Genomic DNA, 22,911 nt, shown 5'->3' with positions numbered 1-22,911 from the left:
TATATCTCGATCCAGCAACCGAAAATGTGTTTCATGCCTTTTTTATTGCTCCTTAAATAGCCCCCGGCCAATGATCATCCTTCTGATCTCACTAGTCCATGCTCCAATCTCGAAGGAGATGACCAGTTGGGTACTCATTTACATAGGCATTACCACCTAAGCATTGTATAGCCTGCAAAGCAACATGTGTGGCTCTTTCGGCCATAGATAGTATAACTCATGCGCAATCCTTTGGGCTTTGGAGACATACTTCATGCAGTCTACTTTCAAATTTCAATGCTAGCAAGGTCGTTACATCTCATCTGAATCTTTATGCAACTCAGGCGCACCACATCTGCTAATAAGAGAACTGCCCATATTTAATCTCGAGATAGCCAAATATTTGTAACTCTTGCCACGACTCCATGGATCTGCTTTGGAAATGGAACTCAGTCCTCCCTCAGTCAAATAGTTGTAGTTTCAGGTGATCACAGTGATCTCCTCATCTATATGTGAGACTATATGCGTCTCTGTTTCAACTCTCTCATCTTCAAAATCCTCAAGCCTCGAGCACCTAGTAGCCTTCTCTATGGTTCTTCCTACCGCCTCCGCCACTGCTGTTGTTCCGGCTCCTCCCCTACCGCGCCAGTGACTCCGAGACCTGGCGACGCAAGCGGAGACCTCCTTGGCGGTGGACGATGAGCCAGACCAGACGGCGGAGCCGCCAACAACCACGCTCAACAAATATGACACTTGGTCCTCGTGCTACAATTCCAATTATAATAGGCCTATTCCTATCCAAATGAGAGGTCCTAGTAGATCGGAGGTTGTTCCACCTCCATTGGAAGAGCACCAAAAGGATGAAGAAGAATGGCTTGGTATGAAGTCTGATATCTTGATCAGTAAGAAGTTCAATAGTGAAAAGGAAGGCCATAGTCCCAAACACAGTAACTATTTTTCAAATACAATCAGTCATGTTTTTGGTTCCAGTTGTGCGTACAGCAGGCAATTTGCAATGTCTAAAAATCCAATAAAAGCACAAATTATTGCAAGTTCGAGTCCGAGTTCGAGTTTGAGTTCCCTCTTGGGTAGAAGAACCGTGTACCCTCAAGGGTTTAATCCTTACAGTCATAAGGTTGCCCTAGCAGTTCAAATAAGATCAGTGATTCCTGTATGTGCAGCACCACCTGTAGCAGTGAGGCAGGAGGTGCGGTCAAGCCATGGAGGTTATGGTTTTAGAAGAAGAGTAGCAGACGAGGAGGGTGGATTCAATTGTATAATTGAATCATTGAATGATTGAGTGTGGTTGTGCTTTCGTGCAATTGTTTTTTTTAAAGTCTGACTTTGACTTATGATTTTTTTGTCTGACTTTAACCCTCTTTTTTTTTGTAGGATTTTGACAGCAATTTGAGAGTCGCGGTCAATCTAGTCATTCGGCTACTTTCGAAATGCGTTGATTTCTGGCGGATTTGAAGAACATAAATGACCTAATCGCTTGACTGCTTTCATTTCATAGTCTTGACATCACTCAATAAAAGCGTTTTAGGCTTTACGCATCACATTTAGCATGACGGTTTTGCAGGAGTTTGAAGAACGTAAACGACCTAATCGCTTAACTGTTATCAATTCATAGACTTGACAGCACTCAATAAAAGCGTTTTAAGCTTTACGCATCACATTCAGCATGACGGTTTTCAGGGGTTTGAAGAACGTAAATGACCTAATCGCTTGACTGCTTTCATTTCATACACTTGACAGCACTCAATAAAAGCGTTTTAGGCTTTACGCATCACATTCAGCATGACGGCTTTCAAGGGTTTGAAGAACGTAAACGACCTAATCGCTTGACTGCTTTCATTTCATAGACTTGATAGCACTCAATAAAAGCGTTTTAGGCTTTACGCATCACATTCAACATGACGACTTTCAAGAATTTCAAAGACAGGACAATCACTATCCTCAACGATGGTGAAGATGAGCAAGATGATGGTACCACCTTAACCATATTTCACTCTCTTACCGGGCCATTCGCCTTTAAAGCTCCATTCTATGGCAGCTCAACTCCCGTCTCGCAGTGGACTTACGTAGTGAATCGCCAAGTAACCAGCTTCTAACCGCCAAAGTCAGGCAACAAGGAACTAAGTTTAGACGTTTATAGAAATTTTCTTGATCACAACAGCCCGAGAAATTCGACAAAATACTTTTGATCAGCGTTAGTCTATACTTGAGTCCCTTGAGAACTAGAAGAAAGAACAACAGAAGCTAGAGCAGACGTTGGACTCGCTAGATGCAGACCTTCTTTTTCACGATGCAAGACTTGTTGATCTAGAACAGAAGAAGTGCCAAATTCGAGAGATTCTAGAACTGACTGCATCAAAGATTGAAGAGGCAAAGAAGTTGCGAGCCAGTTTCAAAGCTTCAAGGATTTGACATGGATGTGATAGCTGACTTGAATGATCAGGATTTTTTTTTTCAATCAAACCCTTTTTATTATTTTGATGTGACTGAACTTAAGGTTGTTATTCTCAAGCTGCCTACGTATCCTTCTAAAGAAGGAATCAAGTCATCACGTAGTTCAAGAGTTTTTTTCTGTGCCTTGTGCAGTTTAAGCTCATGCAAGCGTGGATCATTTTTTGTTTTTGTTTTTTTTCTTCTATTTTTTTCTTGTCTTATGCTGTTTAGGCTCGTCACTCGTGCAGACTTGAAGCATACTTTGACGTTTTCAAGCATGATACTTCTTCAAGAACTTGTCGTTAATGGGACTGATCCTCAGACCGTCTTCCGCCATAATTTTGTAAGCTCCATTGGTGTATACTTCTCTGACGACATAAGGACCATCCCACTTCCATTGGAGCCAGACTTGTGCGTCATAATGATGGGTCTTCGAACAACAAGAACTAAATCATCAACTTGAAATGACCGTGGTCGAACACCTTTATTGAAGGCGTGTGACATCTGAGCATGGTAGCATTCCAGGTGTTGTTGTGCATCAAGCCTCTTCTCGTCCAAATTTCTAACTCTTGCAGGCGCAACTTGACATATTTCTCATTTGTGAGACCTTCTTGCAAAGCGATTCTCAATGACGGAATTTCTTTCTCTAATGGTAACATGACTTCGACACCATAGACGAGAGAATAAGGTGTAGCATTTGTGGTTGTCTGATACGTCGTTCTATAAGCCCAGAAAGCTTCGCCCAATTTCTCATGCCAATCCCTCTACTTCTTGCTGACAGTTTTCTTCAGAATATTACAAAGCGTTTTATGGAATGATTCTGCCAAACTATTTGTCAGGGCGTTGTACATCGAAGAGAAGTGAAGCTTGAAGTGGAATTTCTTGCTCAAATTTTCTGTTGCGGTATTCAAGAAATACTTGACATTGTCCGTGATGATACATCGCGGTATACCGTAGCGTTGAATAATGCTTCCAGTAATGAAGTCCACAACATTTTCTTTCTTTATTTCTTTCAGTGGTATCGCTTTTACCCACTTTGAGAAGGAATTCGTGGCTGCCAGAATGTACATATGACCAGCCAATGATTTCAGAGTGATGGGTCCGATTGCATCCATTCCCCAGACGTCAAATGGATGCGAAGCAATTGTCGGATGCAACGGCTCAGGTGGCTGATGAATGAAGTTGGCATGAAACTGACAAGCTTGGCATTTTTGCGCATACTCCATACAATCCTTAACCATGGCGGGCCAATAATACCCTAGTCGTCTTACTTGAAAATGTAACTTCGGTCCTGACTGATGTGCTTCACACACTCCAGAATGAACCTCTTCCATGGCTTTGACCGCTTCATCTTTTCCTAAGCATCGAAGAAGTACTCCGTCAAATGACCTCCGATATAAAGTTTCTTTGTAGTAAAGGAAGCGCGGTGATCGCCGCTTGATGCTCCACCTTTGCTTCGAATCTTCGGGAAGCTTGTTGTGCTCAAGATAGTCGATAAAAGGATGCCTCCAATCTTCAACATCAATGGTGTAACACTACATGAGAACTAGCATACTGGAGTGAAGGTTTTGTTGTCACGACCCACCTTTGGCGAATTGGGGTGTCCAAAATTTCGTCTGCAGACAATGCTAAAGTTGCCGCCAAGTTTGCCAATGCGTCTGCCATTTGATTTTCTTTCCGTGGCACATATATGAGTGTAACATTATCAAAGCCATTCAAGAGTTGTGTAGCGAGTTGGAAATAAAGTACTAAATCTTCATTCTTGACCTCGTAATTAGTGAGTTGTTGATCAATCACCAACTTCAAGTCTCCATACACTTCAAGACTTTGGATTTCAATTTCTAACGTTGTTTGCAATCCCATGATCAAGGCTTGGTACTCTGCAACATTGTTGGAGCACAGTTCCCTAAGAGTGAAAGAATAAGGCAATATCTATTTTTGTGGAGACAAAGATAACACCAGCCCATGCTCTGTCTGCCCTAGATGAGCTATCAAAAAACATCTTCCAAGTAGGGAGGACCTCTGTAAGGAAGACTTCCTCGTCCGGGAATTCGTCTGAGATTTCCCAATCTGCTGGAATAGGGTGGTCTGCCAGGTAGTCGGCCAACGCTTGTCCTTTCACTGCTTTAGCGGGCACATATACAATGTCGTATTGGTTCAATAGTAACGCCCACTTAGCCATGCGCCCGGTTAGAACTAGTTTAGATAATATGAACTTAACTGGATCGGCTCGCGCCACCAAGTGTATTGTCTAAGCTTGCATGTAATGCCTCAACTTTTGAGTGGCGAAGACGAGTGCAAGACACATCTTCTCTATCGGCGGATAATTTAGCTCAGGTCTGGTGAGAGTCCGACTTAAGTAGTACAAGGCTTTTTCCTTTTTGGCCTCATTTTCTTGAGCAAGAAGGGCCCCAAGTGATATCTCTTGAGCCGCGATGTAAAAGATAAGAGGTTTCTCGGCGATAGGTGCACCCAATACCGGAGGATTCGCCAGGTATTTCTTTATGCTCTCAAAGACATTACAACAAGCTTCATCCCATACAAATGAAACAACTTTCTTCATGAGTTGACTGAATGGTTGGCAATGGCCTGCTAGGTTCGATATGAACCGTTTGATGAAGGCAAGTCGTCCTTGGAGGCCTTTGAACTCGCGCAAATTTCTTGGCTTTGGCATTTCCTGGATGGCTTTAATTTTGGATTGCTCTACCGCGATGCCGGAAGGACTTCTTTCATTGACTCCTCATCTGTGTAGAATTTAGAATCCGCAAAGTATGACTCAGCTTCTGTGAATGGTTTGGTATCTCCTACCACGGTTTTCACACCTCCGCGATAGAACTTGAAGCATTGGTGTAAAGTGGATGGCACGATGCCATTTTCATGCACCCATGGTCGTCCCAACAACAAGTTGTACGAGGTCTTCACATCGATGACATGAAACAAGGTGTTTGATTTTAGCTCTCTGATGTCCATGTCTAGTCTGATCATTCTTATAGCTCTTTGTCCTCCTTGGTTGAAACCTTGGATCATGAGACGACTCCTTGATAACTCATCAATGTTGATGCCGAGTTGAGACATGGTTGACTTGGGCATGATATTTACTGCTGACCCTCCGCCTATGAGCATGCGATTCAACTTCCGCTCTCGCATGTACCCCGTCACAAAAAGATGCCGATTATGTGGCTTAGAGCCCAATTAGAGGTCATCGTCTGTGAATTGAATGTTATCACAGTATGCATCATACGCGCCACATGCCTTCATGCTTGTGGAGTGTTTTCCTACGTCGATGAGCAACTCCACAAATGCGCATCTCGTTGATTTTGGCAATTGCATCAAGTCAGATGGGCTAAGTTGGAAAGGTAGACTCTCCAATTGTTTCAATACCTCATTTTTATTTAACACTTGACTTACACCTATTTCTCTTGCTTCAAACTTTTCGTCTCCTTCGGAGCTAACTTCACAACTTGTGGCCATTGAAGTGACATTCGGTTGTTTTGTGGGCAAGTGTTCTATTGACAAGTTCTGGTGAAGAGGCTTCCACGAATATGGCACGACTTTCGTCTCAAAACGTCCTCGTTCATTCTCCTCTCGTCGTGGAGGTGATTTCTTCTGACTTGGTCGGGCAATTGGTGAATTTGACATCATACCTTTGCGAGTTCTTCTTCGGGTGACCAATACCCATCCTTCATCATCGGCATTAGAGACAACTTGGAGGATAGGCGTGGAAGCAGGATATTCTTTAACTTCTTTGGTTTTCTTATGTTCACGTGCCTCATTTGTGAAACAGAACGGTGTTTTTTCATCGGGTGAAAATGAAATGGAACTGGCTCGAACGACCCGAATGTTACGATAGTGCAATTGACTTCAGCAATGTCGTTGACATCCAGCTCAATCTTCCCTTGCTTGGCGAGGTTCATTATCAAATCCTTGAGAACAAAGCAGTTCTCTATAGGGTGACTAATGAGGCTATGATATTTACAATACTTCGGATCGTTGACACGATGCATTTCTTCTTGATGCTTGCACTCCGGAAAATCTTTTATCTTGTTTTCGAGCAGATCCTCTAACATGCCCGCCACATCAGAGTATGGGAACAGGTACGTCTTTCGCTCCATATCATTTAACATGCGTTTACTCTTATTGTAGGTTCGAGGAGGTTCCACCTTATTGAACTCTTTCTTATTCCGCATAGAGATCTTAACCGGTGCAGTATTGATGACCATTGATTCTTTGGAAGGATTCTTCACAACCTTGTCAAATCTGCTTCCGAAGACTTTGTCTTTTCGTTGGTTTCCAGGGTTTCATTCTTTCCCTTATGACTTACCAATCTTAGCTCCATGTCGTGGGCTCAAGTAGCCAATTCTTTGAAAGAATGAGGCTTGATTCCTTGCAAGATGTATAGCAAATCAAAGTGCATTCCTTGGGTGCACATTTCAACGGCTGACACCTCTGACAATCGGTCTTTGCAATCAAGGCTAAGTGAGCGCCATCTATTGATGTAGCCGATCGCGGGTTCATTCTTTCGTTGCTTCGTGTTAGTTAGCTTCATCATGCTCACCGTCCGCCTTGTACTATAGAATCGATTAAGGAACTCGCGCTTCATTTGGTCCTAACTGTCAACATACTCCGGCTCTAAGTCTGTATACCACTCAAAGACATTTCCCTTCAACGAACGAACAAACTGCTTGACAAGGTGATCGCCTTCTGTCCTGGCGTTACTGGAAGTCTCCACAAAGTGGGCGACGTGTTGCTTTGGGTTCCCTTTACCTTCAAATTGTTGGAAATTTGGTGGCTGATACCCCATCGACATCCTTATGTTGTCGATCCTCTTCGTGTAAGGTTTGGAGTAAGTGAGGGAGTCACGAGAAGGACCTCCATATTGAGCCCGAATTGAGTTGGTGATGATGTCCTGCAATTGCTGGAGTGATAAGGAACCAAGCGAGTCATCATTGTTCTTGGACGTTTCTACCTTTTCGTTTACTTTGCTCCTGTCAGGCGACCCCTTGGTGGAGTTCTCATCATCGTGATCTCCCAACTTGCTATAAAGCTCAGCGATTTGCACGTCCTTTTCTTCAACCATTCGGGTGAGCTTTTCAACCATCTCCAACATATTAGAGAGTTGCTCCTCGATTGTGGATGTCCCCGTCACTAAGACCTGCGCATTGTCAGAAGAGGATTCATGTGCCATAGAATGAAAGTTATCACCATCTTCTTTGGGACTTCCATGGTATGACGCCGTGCTTGATTCGTCATCAGAGAAAACGTCTTCCAGGATAGAGCCATCACCATGAACGGGTAGAAGAGATTGCTCATTTTGCTCCTTCTCCTTTGACACTTGCTTCTTCCCACTTTGCGAGGCATGTTTTATTGCTCCCAAGCTCTCCAAGGTGATGACTGGTTGACGAGGCTTACTAGCAAGTGCCATAAATGTCGTGGGTTAAGCTCTAGCCACTCTCCGGGTGACAATGGCAATCGGTTCACTCTTTGATTTGGAGGATGTTTGTCTGGACTTCTTGATCGGCTCGGCCTCTCCGCTTGACCTTGCGGTTGTGGACTTGGATTTCTTCGTTAGGACGGCTTGGTTGTTCTTGGAAGCCATCACACAAATGGATTTGAAGATTTCTTCGGAGAATGAGATGAGTGGCCAAAAATGTCCCACTAGGCGTGCCAATTTGTAGAACGATCAATCTGAAAACAAATAAGAGTACAGACACGTGTACAAATAAAATGTAATTTATTGATAATCAAGCGCGAGGTTACAATCTTTGTGAACTCCTCTGATTCTATCTCCGTATGTAACTTGGCTCAAGGGTGACGTGCACTTGATCTTGAGAATTTGAGTTTGATTTGGATTTGGATTTGATGAAGAACGAGCGATTTGGTAGCTTGATGATTCTTCGTGGACTTGAGTTTGGATTTGGATTTGATGAAGAACAAGCGATTTGGTAGCTTGATGATTTTTCGTGGACTTGGGAGACTTCGGGATTTCTCAAGAGTGATCTTGCTGGAATGATTTTCTCTCTTCTTCTCCAACATAAAAATCCCCCATCTCTTTATGTTGGAAGGGGTATTTATAGTGTCAAGACTTCTATTTTATAGAATATTTTAATGACACTAAAATAATAATATTTCTTTAGTTTTATAATTAAATTAATATGTATTTTCTGATTAATTTAAAATTAGTTATGAGAATAACTAAATTAAATAGATTCACATAATTAATTTAATTATAACCGTAAAGAAATTTATTAATTTAATCAAATGTCCGATTACCATTTCGATCGTCAATGACATTCAATTTCCAATTAAAGTCAGAATCGCGTAGCTTCGATTACGATCATCTGTTTATGTGCTGACGGAAATTTTATTCGGATTTGTACTGAATTTGTTGACTTTTGGGCCACGTGTGTAATTTTATCGGGTTCTTGGTCGATTTAATCATTTAATGAAAATGATTTACTTCATTAAATTTCTTGTGTCTACATGGAGTATTGGGTTTCTAATGAGTGGTGCAAGCATGTACCCTAGCGATGGCAAGGGAATATGTGTATAAGAATACAATCCCTGATTGAGCGGAATGAAAATTGGGTTATTGTCATGATTAATAGTTGGATGCCAGGAGCAAACTACAAGCCTACAACACAACCTGGACGGACTTATGGTGTTTGTAACGCAATGGCGTAGCTAGAAATTTTGGTTCACTGGTGCATGATATGAATTTACGATATGAATTTTTTTATGTAATACATATGTATTATTGTAATATTGAGAACAAGTAGGATTTCATATGCATCACATTATTTAGAAATAGAAAACAAACAACTGAAAATACAACATCATTTTTTTATTATTTAATTATTTAGTTATATATATATATATATATATATATAAACTAGTGTAATTAAGTTATACTAGTAACTATATTTGGGGTCTTAAACCTTTCATTCATTTCGCAATTAGTTATGTATCACCACTAGCCTTAATATATAAAGATAGTTGAGATCCGTCCTAAAAAAAAAAGTTGAGATCAAACGTATTGTTTTGAAGGGCTACCGGTGCAAAACCAAAAAAACGCTAAAGCTAGATGTCGAACTGGGCACCAGCTATTAGTCATGAAAACTCCAAACCTCCAAAGCAAATAGACAACATGAACGCCCGCCAACTATAAAATATATCAAAGGTTACTGGTGCACAGAAGCCGAGTAGCCACTGTTGTAACGGATTTATAAAATATAACAGCATGTCTCAGTTCACTTTGTACAGTGGCAAGGCAGGCCAGCAGAATCACTACCACCATCTTGATCATAATAGTTGGTCGCAAAGCCTGCCGGAGCAAGAATGTGGAACGATGGAGAGCATGTTTTATGTTTATAAGAAGTCAGATGACCAAGAAATGGAATGACGACAACACTTGAGGATCTGAAAGGTAAAATACAATGGACAGAATCAGAACCAACATTAACAGCTCAATCAGAAGTACAGCTAACCCGGATACTTCGATAAATAATTGTCATAACAGCAGAATATGTCTTAACTGATACATACATACGCCTTCCATAACTAATGGCTTAAAAGATCATCATTACAGTACTCCGGTAAAACAGAATGAACCAAAATAATCATCTGTGTAGTGCCTAGCCACCACACATGTAGTTACAGTAGCCTCAGAAAATTACCAGCAGCTAAACCAAATGGACTTTGCTGTGCACCAAAACCACACATCTGTCAGAGGATAAAGAGGAAGACAGTTAGCCACTTCAAGCTTGGAAGAATAAGAATAAGTGCAAAGATGAGAAGCATCATGTTGATGTAACCAAAGGAAAATTTCATCAACCTGGGTGGAATTTCTATTTCTGTGGCTTCTTCCAAAAGACACCTATCTTCTTCAGCATGTTCCCATTTTTCTTCTTCAGCATCTCTTCATCCATATCTTCAGAGTAAGGCGAACCAAGCTTTCCAGGAACATGATAGTTGTTGCTGTCCATGGATACAGTTCTCTCCATGATCTTGCCGTTCCCAGAGGAAAGTATGGCTGCTGCTGCCTCAGCAGCTTTCCTCCACTGGTCAGACTGCACCTTTAGCCTTCTCAGTTCTGCCTCCAACTCTGCGCTGGCCGCCTGTGCTGCCTCCAGCTGTTCAGTCACCCTAGCTACCTTCTTGCTGCTCTTATCGGCCTCCTCCATCACAATTCCAAGCTTCATAAGAGCCTCTCTCTCAGCACACCTTGCTGCCTCTACTTCTGCCACTACCTCCTCCTTCGCTTTGCTCTTGTCCGTTTCACTTTTGTTGATTTTCACTCGCATCATTTCATTTTCATCTGATATACTCTGCAATTCTGTTTCTTTATCCATTAAATGAGCCTTCAGATCTGAAACATGATTTGTCACTTCTTTCAGTTCCTTTTCCAGTTCGTACTCTCTCTGGCATGACAGGCTCTGCTGAAGCTTCATATTCAGCGCCTCATTTTCCTCTGAAATGCATTGTAACTCAGTTTCCTTATCCATTAGGTGGGCCTTCGAGGCTTCAACACCTGCTTTGGTTTTCTTCAGTTCATCCTCCAGTTCAACCTCTCTCTGACTAGAAGCAGATCTCATCTGCTCTACCAGTTCATGAGCACTTCTTAACTGCACGGTGCTCTGAATTTGTTCTTCATGGTATTTGGTCTCAGCAGTCTCAAGAGTAGATTTTAGACGTTTCACTTCAGACTTTAAGTTGTAAAGCTCGGCCTCGACCTCATTTGGTCCTACAGACTCGTGCTTTTCTCCAAATTCCTGCTCAAGGTCATTGGTGCTGCTTACATTATCCAGATCAGCCTTGAGTTTGGCACCAATTTCTTCTAGTGAATTTACTCGTGCTTTTGACTGTTCTAGCTCTGAAGCAACCGTGTTGTAAGCTTCCAAGGCTTTCATGCCATCTGAACTGAGTGTCTCTACTGCTCTTCTTGCAGATTCCAGCTGCAGTAAGGTTTGACTAACTTGTGCCTGTGCTTGAGCTTCAGCTTCCTTGCTGTCATTCAATTCCTTTTTCATGTTCTCTACAAGTGAAAGAGTTTCTGCCAAGTTTTCTTTGAAGCTTTGGAGCTCTATATTGACAATATCAGCATGCTTCTTCTGATCAGCCTCAGATACAGCTACCATTTCAAGCTGTGATTTTAGCCTCTCAATTTCATCAGCGGCAGATGCCAATGCAGCTGCATCAACCGAATGCTGCTTCTGGACAGCCTCAACCTCTGACTGCCATGCTTGATCTCTTTCTTGTGAAATCTTTTGGAGCTTGATAACACGAGCTTCCTCAGAAAGACAAAGATCAGGAATTTGCTGCTGAGCTTCTTCGAGCTTTGATGACAAGGCGAGCAATTGCTTCTTTGATTCTTCGGCATCTTGCTGAGCTTGTTTCTTGCATGACTCAGAAGACTGAAGCTCACTGTTTGCTTTTTTCAAGTCCTCATGGAGTTGAGAAATCTGAGATTCCAATTCAGATACTCTACTTGGGCCTTTCTTCTGGTGAAGGGTAGAGATGATTATTAGAGAGTTATATAAAGAATGCCACACTAACATTTCTACATAAAAATTCAACGTGCAGTGTAAAGCTAACACAGATGTGAACGATGTGCGGGGAAAAAATGTGCTATACAATTGATGGAAAAAAAACCATGAATACTTAAAAAAAACCACTGAAGAAACATGGTGTTATAGACTTATAATTATATAATATACAGTACACAATTTTCTGTAGAGATTTAAAATCTTCGTTCACATACACAGTTGAATATTGAATTGTTGATCCACAAGTGAACGAACAAAAGAAGTTAAGCAAAAAAAAAACTATACTGCTATGTAATAGACGACTTTTAAGGACCAAAGTTCACCAAAAACAACCTAAATTATGTAAATATTAAACAAGTTCTCTTCCAATCCAAGCATTAATGCTCCGACATTAAATTATCCCTAGACCACAATCCTATGGTTGTATATCACTTTAACTAAATATTGCGAAACAGCTGAGAAATCAATGCGAGTAAAATCAAAAGTACCTCAGGCAAAGGACTTCTGGGTGACCGCCTCTCATTAACTTTTGGGCTTCTGTCTTTAGATAGTCGTCTAGCTTGACTTGAAGTAGATGGAGGATCAGTCTCCAATGCAATTGGCTTAAGTTGGCGGCGCACTACCCGAGGGGAGTCTTTTTGAGTTGGGGATACCCTTGGAGGTGGTGTTACCCTTTGAGGTACTTCAGAGGCACTACTTCTGATAAAATATTAGCAAATACTAATCAGGTTTAACAATCAAAAGCATCTTTATTAAAAAAAAACGAAAAACAATCAAAAGCATCTAGGAGATAAAACAACAGTTACACCATAAACGGAAAAATTGTGAGATCTGAGGTCATCAAAAAGACATGTGATGGATGCTGCAAGGAATTATCCTAGATTATCAATAGATTAAACTCACGTTCTAGAATAAAAAGAGGAATGGTTACATAAATAGACTTTCCAAAACAACAAACCACTAAAAAATTACAAAAGAAAGTTCAACCGGTTAATTTGAACATTGTAAAGCTATAGAGCTGCAGATATCAAATTCCACCCTGAAGTTACAATAGAATATTTGCATAATGTAGTTATGGTTTGGAAAATTAGATATACTTGGAAGGAGATAGTACATTGAAAGAGGGAGGAAGCTGATTCACGGAAACTACTTTATGGCACTTCGGTCATTTATCCTAGATCATATATAAAGGTCCAAAGTCATAAATGCAGAAGTTTTTCCTCTCACGCATTACATTTCTATATACTATCATAAAACATATGTTTTTTTTTCTTTTTTCATGGGACCTCATAGGATGATTATCCTACTGGTGGAAGCCCAAGAACCTTTACAAATTGAAAGATCCTGCATTAACATCAAACAATACGTACACTCACCCACACCAAACGAAACCACATGATTTGTTGCAATACTGTTAAACAAACCACAAAATCAGATGTAAACAGAAGTTCCCTAAAAGTATTATTTGCTACCAGGAATATACGTCAGTTATTTCATTGATTATACAGAAATACAACAGTCATACAGTACTCCCTTCTTAAGATGAGAAGTTCTGAATAATGAAACAATACAATTAATGACTGTTCTCTTCTAATGTGTTTTTTGCTAATATTGTTTCCCCTAATGCTGGTTAGAAAAACACCATAAAAATTAAACAGCCAAATTAATGAGTCCTCAATTTAATGGCTAGAAGATTATAAAACTACAGTTGCTCAATTGGTCCAGAAAGGAGTCTTTTTGCTCCTCATACAGTTTAAGTAGGTCCAATCGGCTACATTATAGCCAATGGTCTAAATAGCGGTTATCGGCATTGTATCAGTTTTGTAAAATAAGGATATAACGAGGATATATCAGATTATATCGGATATCGTTTTTACTAATTTTTAATTAAATTTAATATATTTATACACATATACATCAAAATATACTAAATAAACTTGAGAAATTAAAACTTATAGAAGTAAATGTACTAAATAAACTTCATAAAAAAATATTTGATTGTTTTGACAATTAAAATATATAATAGTATTAATTAATAAAAATAGAGGTGATCATTCATCATAAACTCTCTCGTCATTGGATGCTATCGACGAAACTTTCATTTTCTTTAAATTATTTTTTCAAAACAACGTGGTTATAAAAAAATAAAAATAAAAAGCACCGATATATCGGGTTGACCCGATATATCGACTTGATTTTTTGGGTTGACCGATATAATAGACCGATAAGCAACTTATCGTATCGTTTTCTTAATATTAGGATATATCGGGATATTTAGAACATTGATTATAGCTGCCAAGAAGACCTCAAAGCTACAAGAAGTAGCTGTTTAATCTTTATAGTGATACTGATAGAAAGAAACTGATACATAGCTACTAGCCACAAAAATGGGTCTATCACTCACATAGTGAAAGCTTTGATTACGGTTGCAAACAGACAAGGGATACGACAATGACACTCTACAAGGACAGAACAAACACGAGACAAGATGCAAATTTAAGCTTACACAAGCATCAGAGGCTAAATTCATACTAGGAGCTCACAAGGGCATCAATGTAGCAACAAGGAAAGTATAATACACTACACATAGTTACCTTCTCGCTCAAAAAACAAACAAGCGCATGTTCTATCAAGCAACAGACCAACAAAAGCCTCTATAGCCAAAGGAGAAGAGCATCATCATATATAACCCGAAGTTACCTTGCTTTTGGGGTTTGCATTTTCGACTGCTTTCGCTAGGAGCAAAGTTGAGAGGAAGCTAACAGTAATCTAAAGCTCCAGTACTTGAATGCCTCTGACCCACAAGACCTGAAAAACAGTTATGGCAAAATCACAAGCTGGGCCAGGAGGATCCAATGTTTCTATGTAAGAGAAATAAATATGTTCACGAAGAGCATGTGCACCTTATCATGGAAAAAAAAAGGGCCATTATGGCAAAGATGTGTCAATCATAAATTGCACCAAACCATTCTATATTCCAAACCCAAAACACCAATGAACCTTTCATTTTGAGTATCACATCAGAAATGAATGAATAATATCCCAAAAACCCTCTTAAATGCTTGCCACCTAGTTCCACACTCTATCCATGCTCAAAAGGCCCATCATTGTTATCTCCAGCAAATCGGTTATATTTACAGAAATACCCCCTCTTCTACTCATGAAGAAACACCGCTAATCCGCTTATGTATAATAGAGAAACACAATTTGTCTCCTTCAGTTTTTCCGTGAAGTATGGGGCACTAGATTGCAACTGAAGAACACAAAGCTCGAACCTTTTTGATAGATAGTGAGGGGAGTTGAAACAACTACCAACCAAAGCTTGGTTCTTGACTTTAACACAAAACACAATTTTCTCGGAAATTTATCATAATATTTTCCATCGAAACAAACGAACACAAACAGATCTAATACCAACCCCAAAAAGAAGAAGGTGGAATCAGCATTTGCAGAAAAAAAAACAAGCAAATGAAGCAATGCAGATATATATTTAAAATTAAAACAATGGCCTCCTCGGAGGGAAAACAAAACCAGATTGTGTAGACTTTTCGAGATTCGCTTTACTTTCATGTTCTCTAAAATTTAAAATAAAATAATTAACATAAAAAAAAAAGCCTGCAACAATGAAGCTCTTGAGCAAGAAAAGAAGAGCTAACACTGTACCATGTAGCAGATGAGCTTCTTTTTCATGCCCAGATTTCACCCAAAACAAGCTTCAAAGAAACATCATTTACCCTAGACAGGGAAAGAAATTCAGTAAAAAAATGAAAAATAAAAACCCCAAAAATAAAAATAAAATAAAACACCAACCCAGTTTGGGTTTGGCAATGAAACAGAGACCCATTTGGGTTCCAAAACAAAAATGCAGAAAAAATGCAAGTGAGATTCTGTTGGTTTCGCTTCTCCTCTATCTTGCCCAATTTCCCCAGCAACAGAAAACCAAACAACATGAACACAAAAAAACATAAGGAGCAGATCAGTAATGAGTGGTGTTGTACTACCTTACAGTGTGAGCTTTCTTCTTCTTCTTCTTTGGTCTTTTTCTTCTTCTTCTTCTTCTAATCTAGTTGCAGTTTCCGAGGCTTTGAAATACGGATAGGGTGTGGAGTGTCTCACTGAGGTGAGAAGCACTAGATTACAAAACGCAGAACCAGAGAGAGCAGAAACAGGAGTACGCTACTTGTCGTTTCATGACCAATATATTAAACTGGAGTTAAATCTACTTCTACGTCCGTCAATATCAAATTATCAATATCATATGTTATCCAACTTTTCAAATTTCAGAGAGGAGAAAACACTTTAACCAAAAAAAACATATTTACTGTGCCAGACTAATCTAAGTTGCTCACTACCTAATCCAAGCTTAAAATTCGAGGATGCCGCTAAATGTAGTAAATAAATTTCTAAGATATTCATTGTCAAAAAAAAAAAAATTCTAAGATATTCAGCTGATTATTTTTAATTAAAAAATTTTAATAAAATTTACTGATTTTCTAGTTATGCCCTCGTCCTCAACAATTGCTAATTCTGCCATTTTCCAACATCTTATAACCAACCAAACAAAACTAATTGCTCATTCCCCCATCGTCATCTTTGTTTAATGCCGGATCTAGAAGAGGAGGCGGAGCACGTAATAAGAGAAAGATAATAAGAGTCATGATGAATTAAGATAATAACTAAAGAAACCATGAAATTTGGAACTCTCGTGTATGCACCCAGCAAAACGTACAATTTTCAACAACCACGAAAGAGAAAGATATCCCTAGAAAAACCTCACAGAAGTGATCTACCACGACAACACCAAGAGAAATTAATGAAGTGAGTTGTGGCGTTCAATTTGTATATCATTTTGTTCGAACAAAACTTTTTCTTATTTAAGGATTTTTGTTTGATATCTAAGAGGAGGAATGAGGATTGAGGAGTGTTTTTTGCACCATTTTCTTGTTAAGAATATGTTAGGTTTATAACGATTATGCCACAAGGGCATTTATGTCTTTTTATATATTCAGCCATAATGTAATTGTTGTAGCCCCATTCTCCAATTAATCGAGAAAATCATTGTAGTCCATTACCGTTTCTATGTTTCTTTACTTTTATGCTTGCATTTCAGTTCAATAATCTTGATTCTTATCATGGTATTAGAGCCATGGTCATGGTCATGTTCTTGTGGATGTGTGCTTATGAGATTCTATGTTTGCTTCTGTTGGCATAGGCTTATGCCTAGTCATAATCAGCGCGACTATTAGCACATTTAGGCTTAAAAGCAGCCCAACCCCGTAGTACGGGCATGGAGCCAACTATACCAGCTGTGCAACGAGTCGCCCCGCGGCTCAAACCGACTACGGACACGTCCACATGCGTGTCTCAAAAGAAGCTCAAGAGAACACCTCAACTGGACCAAGTCCCACATCGGAGGATGAATGAATGATCTACCTCAACTCAACTATTAAAAGTCAAACTCTTGACTCATAAGGTAAGCAATCTTTACCACGTACTGTTACTATGCCAAAATTACTATTCACCTGACTTAGGCATTGAAGAGTTGAATATCATGCTTTCATAGTCTCCACTCTGACGAGTTTTGCTACTTATGATAGGAAATAGAGCAATGGTGAAGAAAAGAGTAATGGGGTGAACTACGGCACAGTAATTCACTACATTAACATTGGCGCAGCAAAAAAAACGGGAAATGAGTTATCCGTCACCACAAGATCAACTGCAAGGACTACAACACCAACGCGTAGTAACGCACAATGCTAAAGCACAATGCAAGATAAGTTCCTTCTCAAATCTAGAGCAGCTCAGTGTTAGTCTTGATTATGAAACTGGTTTACAATCAACGTGCATGCGCATCGTAGTGCTAGACAACCACTGGATGCTATGTTTAAACAACCACATGAACCATGCATCACTTTCATGACATATACATATGTATGCACACATGAGTTTATACAAGTATATCACTGAACCACCGCCAAGAAAGGGTCAAAATTGAACTAATGCATGTACTTTTCCACATCCATATCTTGATCCCTCACAGACCAGAAGACATGCATCAAAGTCACCCTTAATTAATATATAGCTTCATTAATAGCACATAGGCTCTAGAACGCATGCAACACTCACACGGTGCCTCATTAAAAATATCTCTAGCATTCTATATATTGTCAAGCATGTCATACATTGTGACATTGTCAACTACAACATCGCTCATATACTTTGCTCAAATGTCACTAAAGCAAATATATAAGATCCTAGTGATTACACACATATTAACCACATTTGCTTGTTTTGAGGTTCAATTATTCCTACCAAGAGTCATGCTACTTTGGAAAAGATACCTCAACTACGGATTGGCGCATTGCTTGGAAACACCCCTCTAGCGCCGAGCAAACGTCATGCTTGGACAACTCCAACATGATTTTGGGTACTTGTATGGAGCGAAACTCAACTCCAAATCGACATAAGATAAGTAAAATGTCATGTTCCCATACTCTTACAACAAAGAGTTATTACCATGTCTTAGCATGATTTTTTATTACTCTATGAAGCATGCCTATAAATATCGCACTTGATATGCATGCTCGTATGACTTCTAATCACTTCATACAATATTTTGTAGAGTTAGCTAGCAAGAGTACTTAGCCATATCTTATATGCTAATACCATGCTTTAGTTACCAAGTGTTAGAGATTCACATGCATGTTCACAAAACGCTAAACGTTACAAGCATACTCACTATAAATACTTGTCACGTATATGTTTAGAGAATGTGTGACACATACCTAAATATCAAACTTGATTGTGCTACTTGAGTGTGCTAATGAAATTAGGAACTATTTAAACCATTGTTCAAGCGAACAATTAAATTCCTTATGCAGGCTGTTTCATTAAACAACAGAAACTATGGCAATCTCAGACATCACTAAGTCCGAACTACTTTCCTCGCCAAAGAGCGAGAGACTTAGCCTTCATGGGCCAAAAGACGTCCCACGCGCTAAGATGAACGCACTATGCTAAGATGGACGCACTATGCTCAATGTCAGCGTCCGAAGACGTCCTTAGGCTCAGATCACTGCGCTAAGATGGACACATTGTGCTCAAAGTCAGCGCTCAAATACATCTTACGTGCTCAGATGGACGCACTACGCCCACACAGGGCTTGAAGACATCCTATGCACACATATCACTGTATTATGATGGACGCACTGCGCTCAAAGTCAGCCCCCAAAGACGTCCTACACGCTCAAATCACTGTGCTAAGATGGATGCACTACGCCCACACAGTAACTCAAAGACGTCCTACGCGCACATATCACTGCGCTATGATGGACGTACTGCGCTAAAAGTCAGTGCCCAAAGACGTCTTACGCGCTCAGATCACTACGCTAAGATGGACACACTACGCCCACACAGTGGCTCAAAGACGTCCTACGCGTACAGATCAGTGTGATATGATGGCCGCACTACACTCAAAGTCAGTGCTAAAAGATATCCTACGCCCTCAGATCACTGCATTATAATGGACGCACTGTGGTCAAAGTCAGCCCTAAAAGACGTCCTACGCGCTCAGATCACTGCGCTACGATGGACGCATTGCGCTCAAAGTCAGCGTCAAAAGACGCCCTACGTTCTCAGATCACTGCGCTAAGATAGACGCAGTACGCTTAATGTCAACGTCCAAAGACATCCTACACCTTAGATCATTGTGCTAAGATGGATGCACTATGCTCAACGTCAGCGTCCAAAGACGTCCTACACGTTAAGCTCACTGCGCTAAAAGGATGCACTATGCCCCAGCAGGGCTCAAAGTCGTCCTACCACGCCCTCAGAGGCTCAAAAGATACACTACGCCCGCAGTGGCTCAAAGCCATCATACGTACCAAAGCGCTCAAATGATGCGTTACGCCCCACCAGTGGCCCAAAACCATCCTACGCACATCGTGCTCCAAGCACGCATTAGTACTTAGCGGCTCAAAGCCGACCTACGCGCATTACACTCAAAGGTCACATCAGCCGACATTCCCCTACGCACTCCAAAACAAGGACGAGTCGTTCCTTAGACCTACAGACCTCCGGGCAATGCCCATTTAACCTACATGCACTACGCTAAGAAGTCGCATTTGCCCTCATAGGCCAAAGCCGTCCTACGTGCACTGCGCTCAAATGACGCATCACACCCTCAGAGACTCACAACCGTCATACGCGCACTACACTCAAAGAACGCATTTGTCCTCAGTGACTCAAAGTTGTCCAAGGCACATTACGCTCAAAGGTCGCAACATTATCTCTGATGCGCACTCCGACATTCTGACACTCCGCAGTTGAGAGAGTCATTTCTTAACCGGGGAGTGGGGGGACTCCGGGTGGGTCCCAACGGGCCCCGTAGCGCTGATTAGGGCAAAATGCTTATTTTAACTCCCCCGTCAAAAAATTGCCTCTTAGACTGGGAACTTGGGGAGACTTGTTGGCATAGGCTCATATCTAGCCATAATCAGTGCGACTATGGTAAGAAGAACTTTATCTATTGTTTTTTAGCACACTTAGGCTCAATAGCAGTCCAACCCCGCAGTACAGGCATGGAGCCAGCTGTGCAACGAGCCGCCCCGCGGCTTAAACCGACTACGGATGCGCCCACGCGCGTCTCAAATGAAGCTCCAGAGAATACCTCAACTGGACCAAGTCCCACATCGGAGGATGATTGAATGATCTACATCAACTCAACTATTAAAGGTCAAACCCCTAACCTCATAGGGTAAGTAATCTTTATCACTTACTGTTACTATACCAAAATTACTATTCACCTGACTTAGGCATCAGAGAGTTGGAGACCACGCCGCCGTGGTCTCCACTCTGACGAGTCGTGCTACTTGTGACATGAAAGAGAGTAAGGAGCGCAACATGATGAAGAGTAATGGGGTGAACTACGGCGCAGTAATTCACTACATTAACAGCTTCCGCATTGTAGCTAGCTATGTTTTTCAAATTCAGATTTCCCCCAATTCAAAACCCTAATCATTGTGATATCTAATTTTTACAGTCCTGCTTCCTCCATTCCCTTCGATTTTTGTCGTCTTTGTCTATGTCGATGAAGCCAGTCGACTCGACCTGCTTCGTCTCCGTTGAAGATTTGGTTTGCTGTTTGGCTGGGTCACTCAAGCTTCTTCTAGGGGCGATGGCTACTCTCTATTGACGACATGAAATTAAAATTCGCAGTCAAGTTTGATGTCGATTGCCCACGAGCTACTTGCTTGACGTCAAGGGAGGGAATTGAGCAAACCGTAGTCACGTCTTTTCCTCTATTTAGAGAATTGGGTAATCTCTTTTAGGCTTGGGCTCTCTAGCTCTTAGATCATGGAATTGAAATTGTGGTCTATGCTGTTTTGCTTATAGTCATCACTTGTCCTTTTTTTTTTAAATATCATTGGAGTTTATAAGTTTGAAGAAGAGATTCTCTCTTTTAGGCTAATGATTATGGCTACATGACATAGCTTTCAGTTTGATGTGTGGTTCGAGATGCTAGTTGGTGTACATTGTTGGGAGATGTTTACCTATGCTTAAAATTGAAGAATGGACTGGATTGGAATATAGTAGAAGTGCAATTTTGCAATTCATGTTTCTCTCATTACTGTGCAGCATCCACAACAAGTTTGGTATTGTCTCTCGGATTTGGTAATCCTATCACTTAGATTCATGGTTTCTCTTCCTGATTTGGCTGTTATGCTCGATATCATCAGTTTTCCGTTTTTTTTTTATCAAAATTTATGTTGAAGTAAAACATTGACGAAGATGATTTTAATTTTTGTTTTCGAATTGGTGAATTGGCGTAAAAAGTTGGATTATTGTTTGGATATATGGCTCTATGTGTTAGTGTTGTTAATGAAGCATCAAAGTCTTCTCTCAGTCAAAGGGTGAGTTTGGTAATAATGCTAAGTGTGATGGCTACAGTTGCAAAAAATTCAGAAGATATTTGTAATAGCTATTTTCCTTTAGTTTTACTGATGCAATGTTTCGTTTAGCCTATAAGTAGTTGTGTGTGTTGTAATAACCGTAAGCTTTCAATATTTGAGGAAAGAGAAAATTACTCCAGGTTTCTTCTTCTCTCTCGTTGTTCATCTTCTTCTTCATATTGTTCAATCATTAAATTCTAGGGTTCTTTGTTATAGATTCCATGTTATCATGGTATCAGAGCTTCGGCTCTTGATCCTGGTACTAGTATTGTGCTTCCTTACTAGTATATGATTTTGTGCTTCCGCGATTTCTACTCTTGATGCATAACTTGATCAAAGCTTAGGTTTTCTATGCTAATACTGCTCCGCTCATTAGAGTTTTGATCCTCTATGATTTGTGCTTAAAACAGTATGGATTAGCTATTGTCTATTAAGATATCGTTTCTCTATTTGAGGAATCATGTTCATCTTTAATGCTTGAAGTGGATCTAAGGTGTTCTAGTGTTATTGAGTTCGTGAAGTTAGATCAGTTGGTGAGTATTGAAGAATTTGAGTAAATCATCAAGGTAATTGTGGGTTACAGAAAGTGGAGTAGGCTGTAAAAGCCTTTGTGGATTGTAGAAAGTGGAGTAGGCTGTAAAAGTCTCTGTGGATTGTAGAAAGTGGAGTAGGCTGTAAAAGTCTGTGTGGATTGTAGAAAGTGGAGTAGACTGTAAAAGTCTTTGTGGAGTGTAGAAAGTGGAATTGACTGTAAAAGTCCTTGCAGAAAGTGAATGAGACTGTAGAAGCCGTTGTGGCATGTGGATAGTAGTTTTTTGAAGTCTTATATGTGAAGTATTGGTAAATCTAAGTGGAGTTTGTTTGAAAAGGAAAAGTTGATAACGTTTCAGTCACAGTAAGCTGATATCACCTCTCTTCTGATCATGATAATTGTTAAGCTGAATGAGACTAATTTTGTAAAATGGAGTTTTCAAGTCAGTTTAGTTCTA

The 22,911-nt window shown here is 40.3% G+C and overlaps 1 protein-coding gene across 5 annotated transcripts; it reads right to left on the bottom strand.

The window, feature by feature from the left end:
* Positions 1-9,904: 9,904 nt before the first annotated feature.
* LOC126786638 (interactor of constitutive active ROPs 3) lies at positions 9,905-16,071 on the bottom strand. 5 transcript variants are annotated; one of them, XM_050512518.1, is made up of 5 exons: positions 15,974-16,071; positions 14,673-14,780; positions 12,461-12,671; positions 10,262-11,927; positions 9,905-10,149 (listed from the first exon to the last, which is right to left on the bottom strand). In XM_050512518.1, exons 2-4 carry the CDS (start codon positions 14,690-14,692, stop codon positions 10,275-10,277), a joined length of 1,884 nt encoding a protein of 627 aa, XP_050368475.1. In that variant the 5' UTR covers positions 14,693-14,780; positions 15,974-16,071; the 3' UTR covers positions 9,905-10,149; positions 10,262-10,274. The 5 variants fall into 5 exon arrangements, with proteins under 5 accessions (XP_050368475.1, XP_050368477.1, XP_050368476.1 ...); XM_050512520.1 differs by having other exon boundaries at positions 15,979-15,997; XM_050512519.1 differs by lacking the exon at positions 15,974-16,071 and adding an exon at positions 14,876-15,205.
* Between the last annotated feature and the right edge of the window lie 6,840 nt (positions 16,072-22,911).

The sequence above is a fragment of the Argentina anserina genome, chromosome 3, assembly GCF_933775445.1.
Source record: "Argentina anserina chromosome 3, drPotAnse1.1, whole genome shotgun sequence".
Taxonomy (NCBI): domain Eukaryota; kingdom Viridiplantae; phylum Streptophyta; class Magnoliopsida; order Rosales; family Rosaceae; genus Argentina; species Argentina anserina.
This window is presented reverse-complemented; position numbering and strand designations above follow the sequence as displayed.

What these genes read in the sequence shown, in the direction of transcription:
- LOC126786638 (XM_050512518.1), bottom strand. Translation starts at nt 14,692, where the DNA reads ATGCAAACCCCAAAAGCAAG. An exon ending in ATGCAAACCCCAAAAGCAAG is followed by an intron (nt 12,672 to 14,672) that starts GTAACTTCGGGT and finishes ATATTTTATCAG; the next exon opens with AAGTAGTGCCTCTGAAGTAC. An exon ending in CCAGAAGTCCTTTGCCTGAG is followed by an intron (nt 11,928 to 12,460) that starts GTACTTTTGATT and finishes ACCCTTCACCAG; the next exon opens with AAGAAAGGCCCAAGTAGAGT.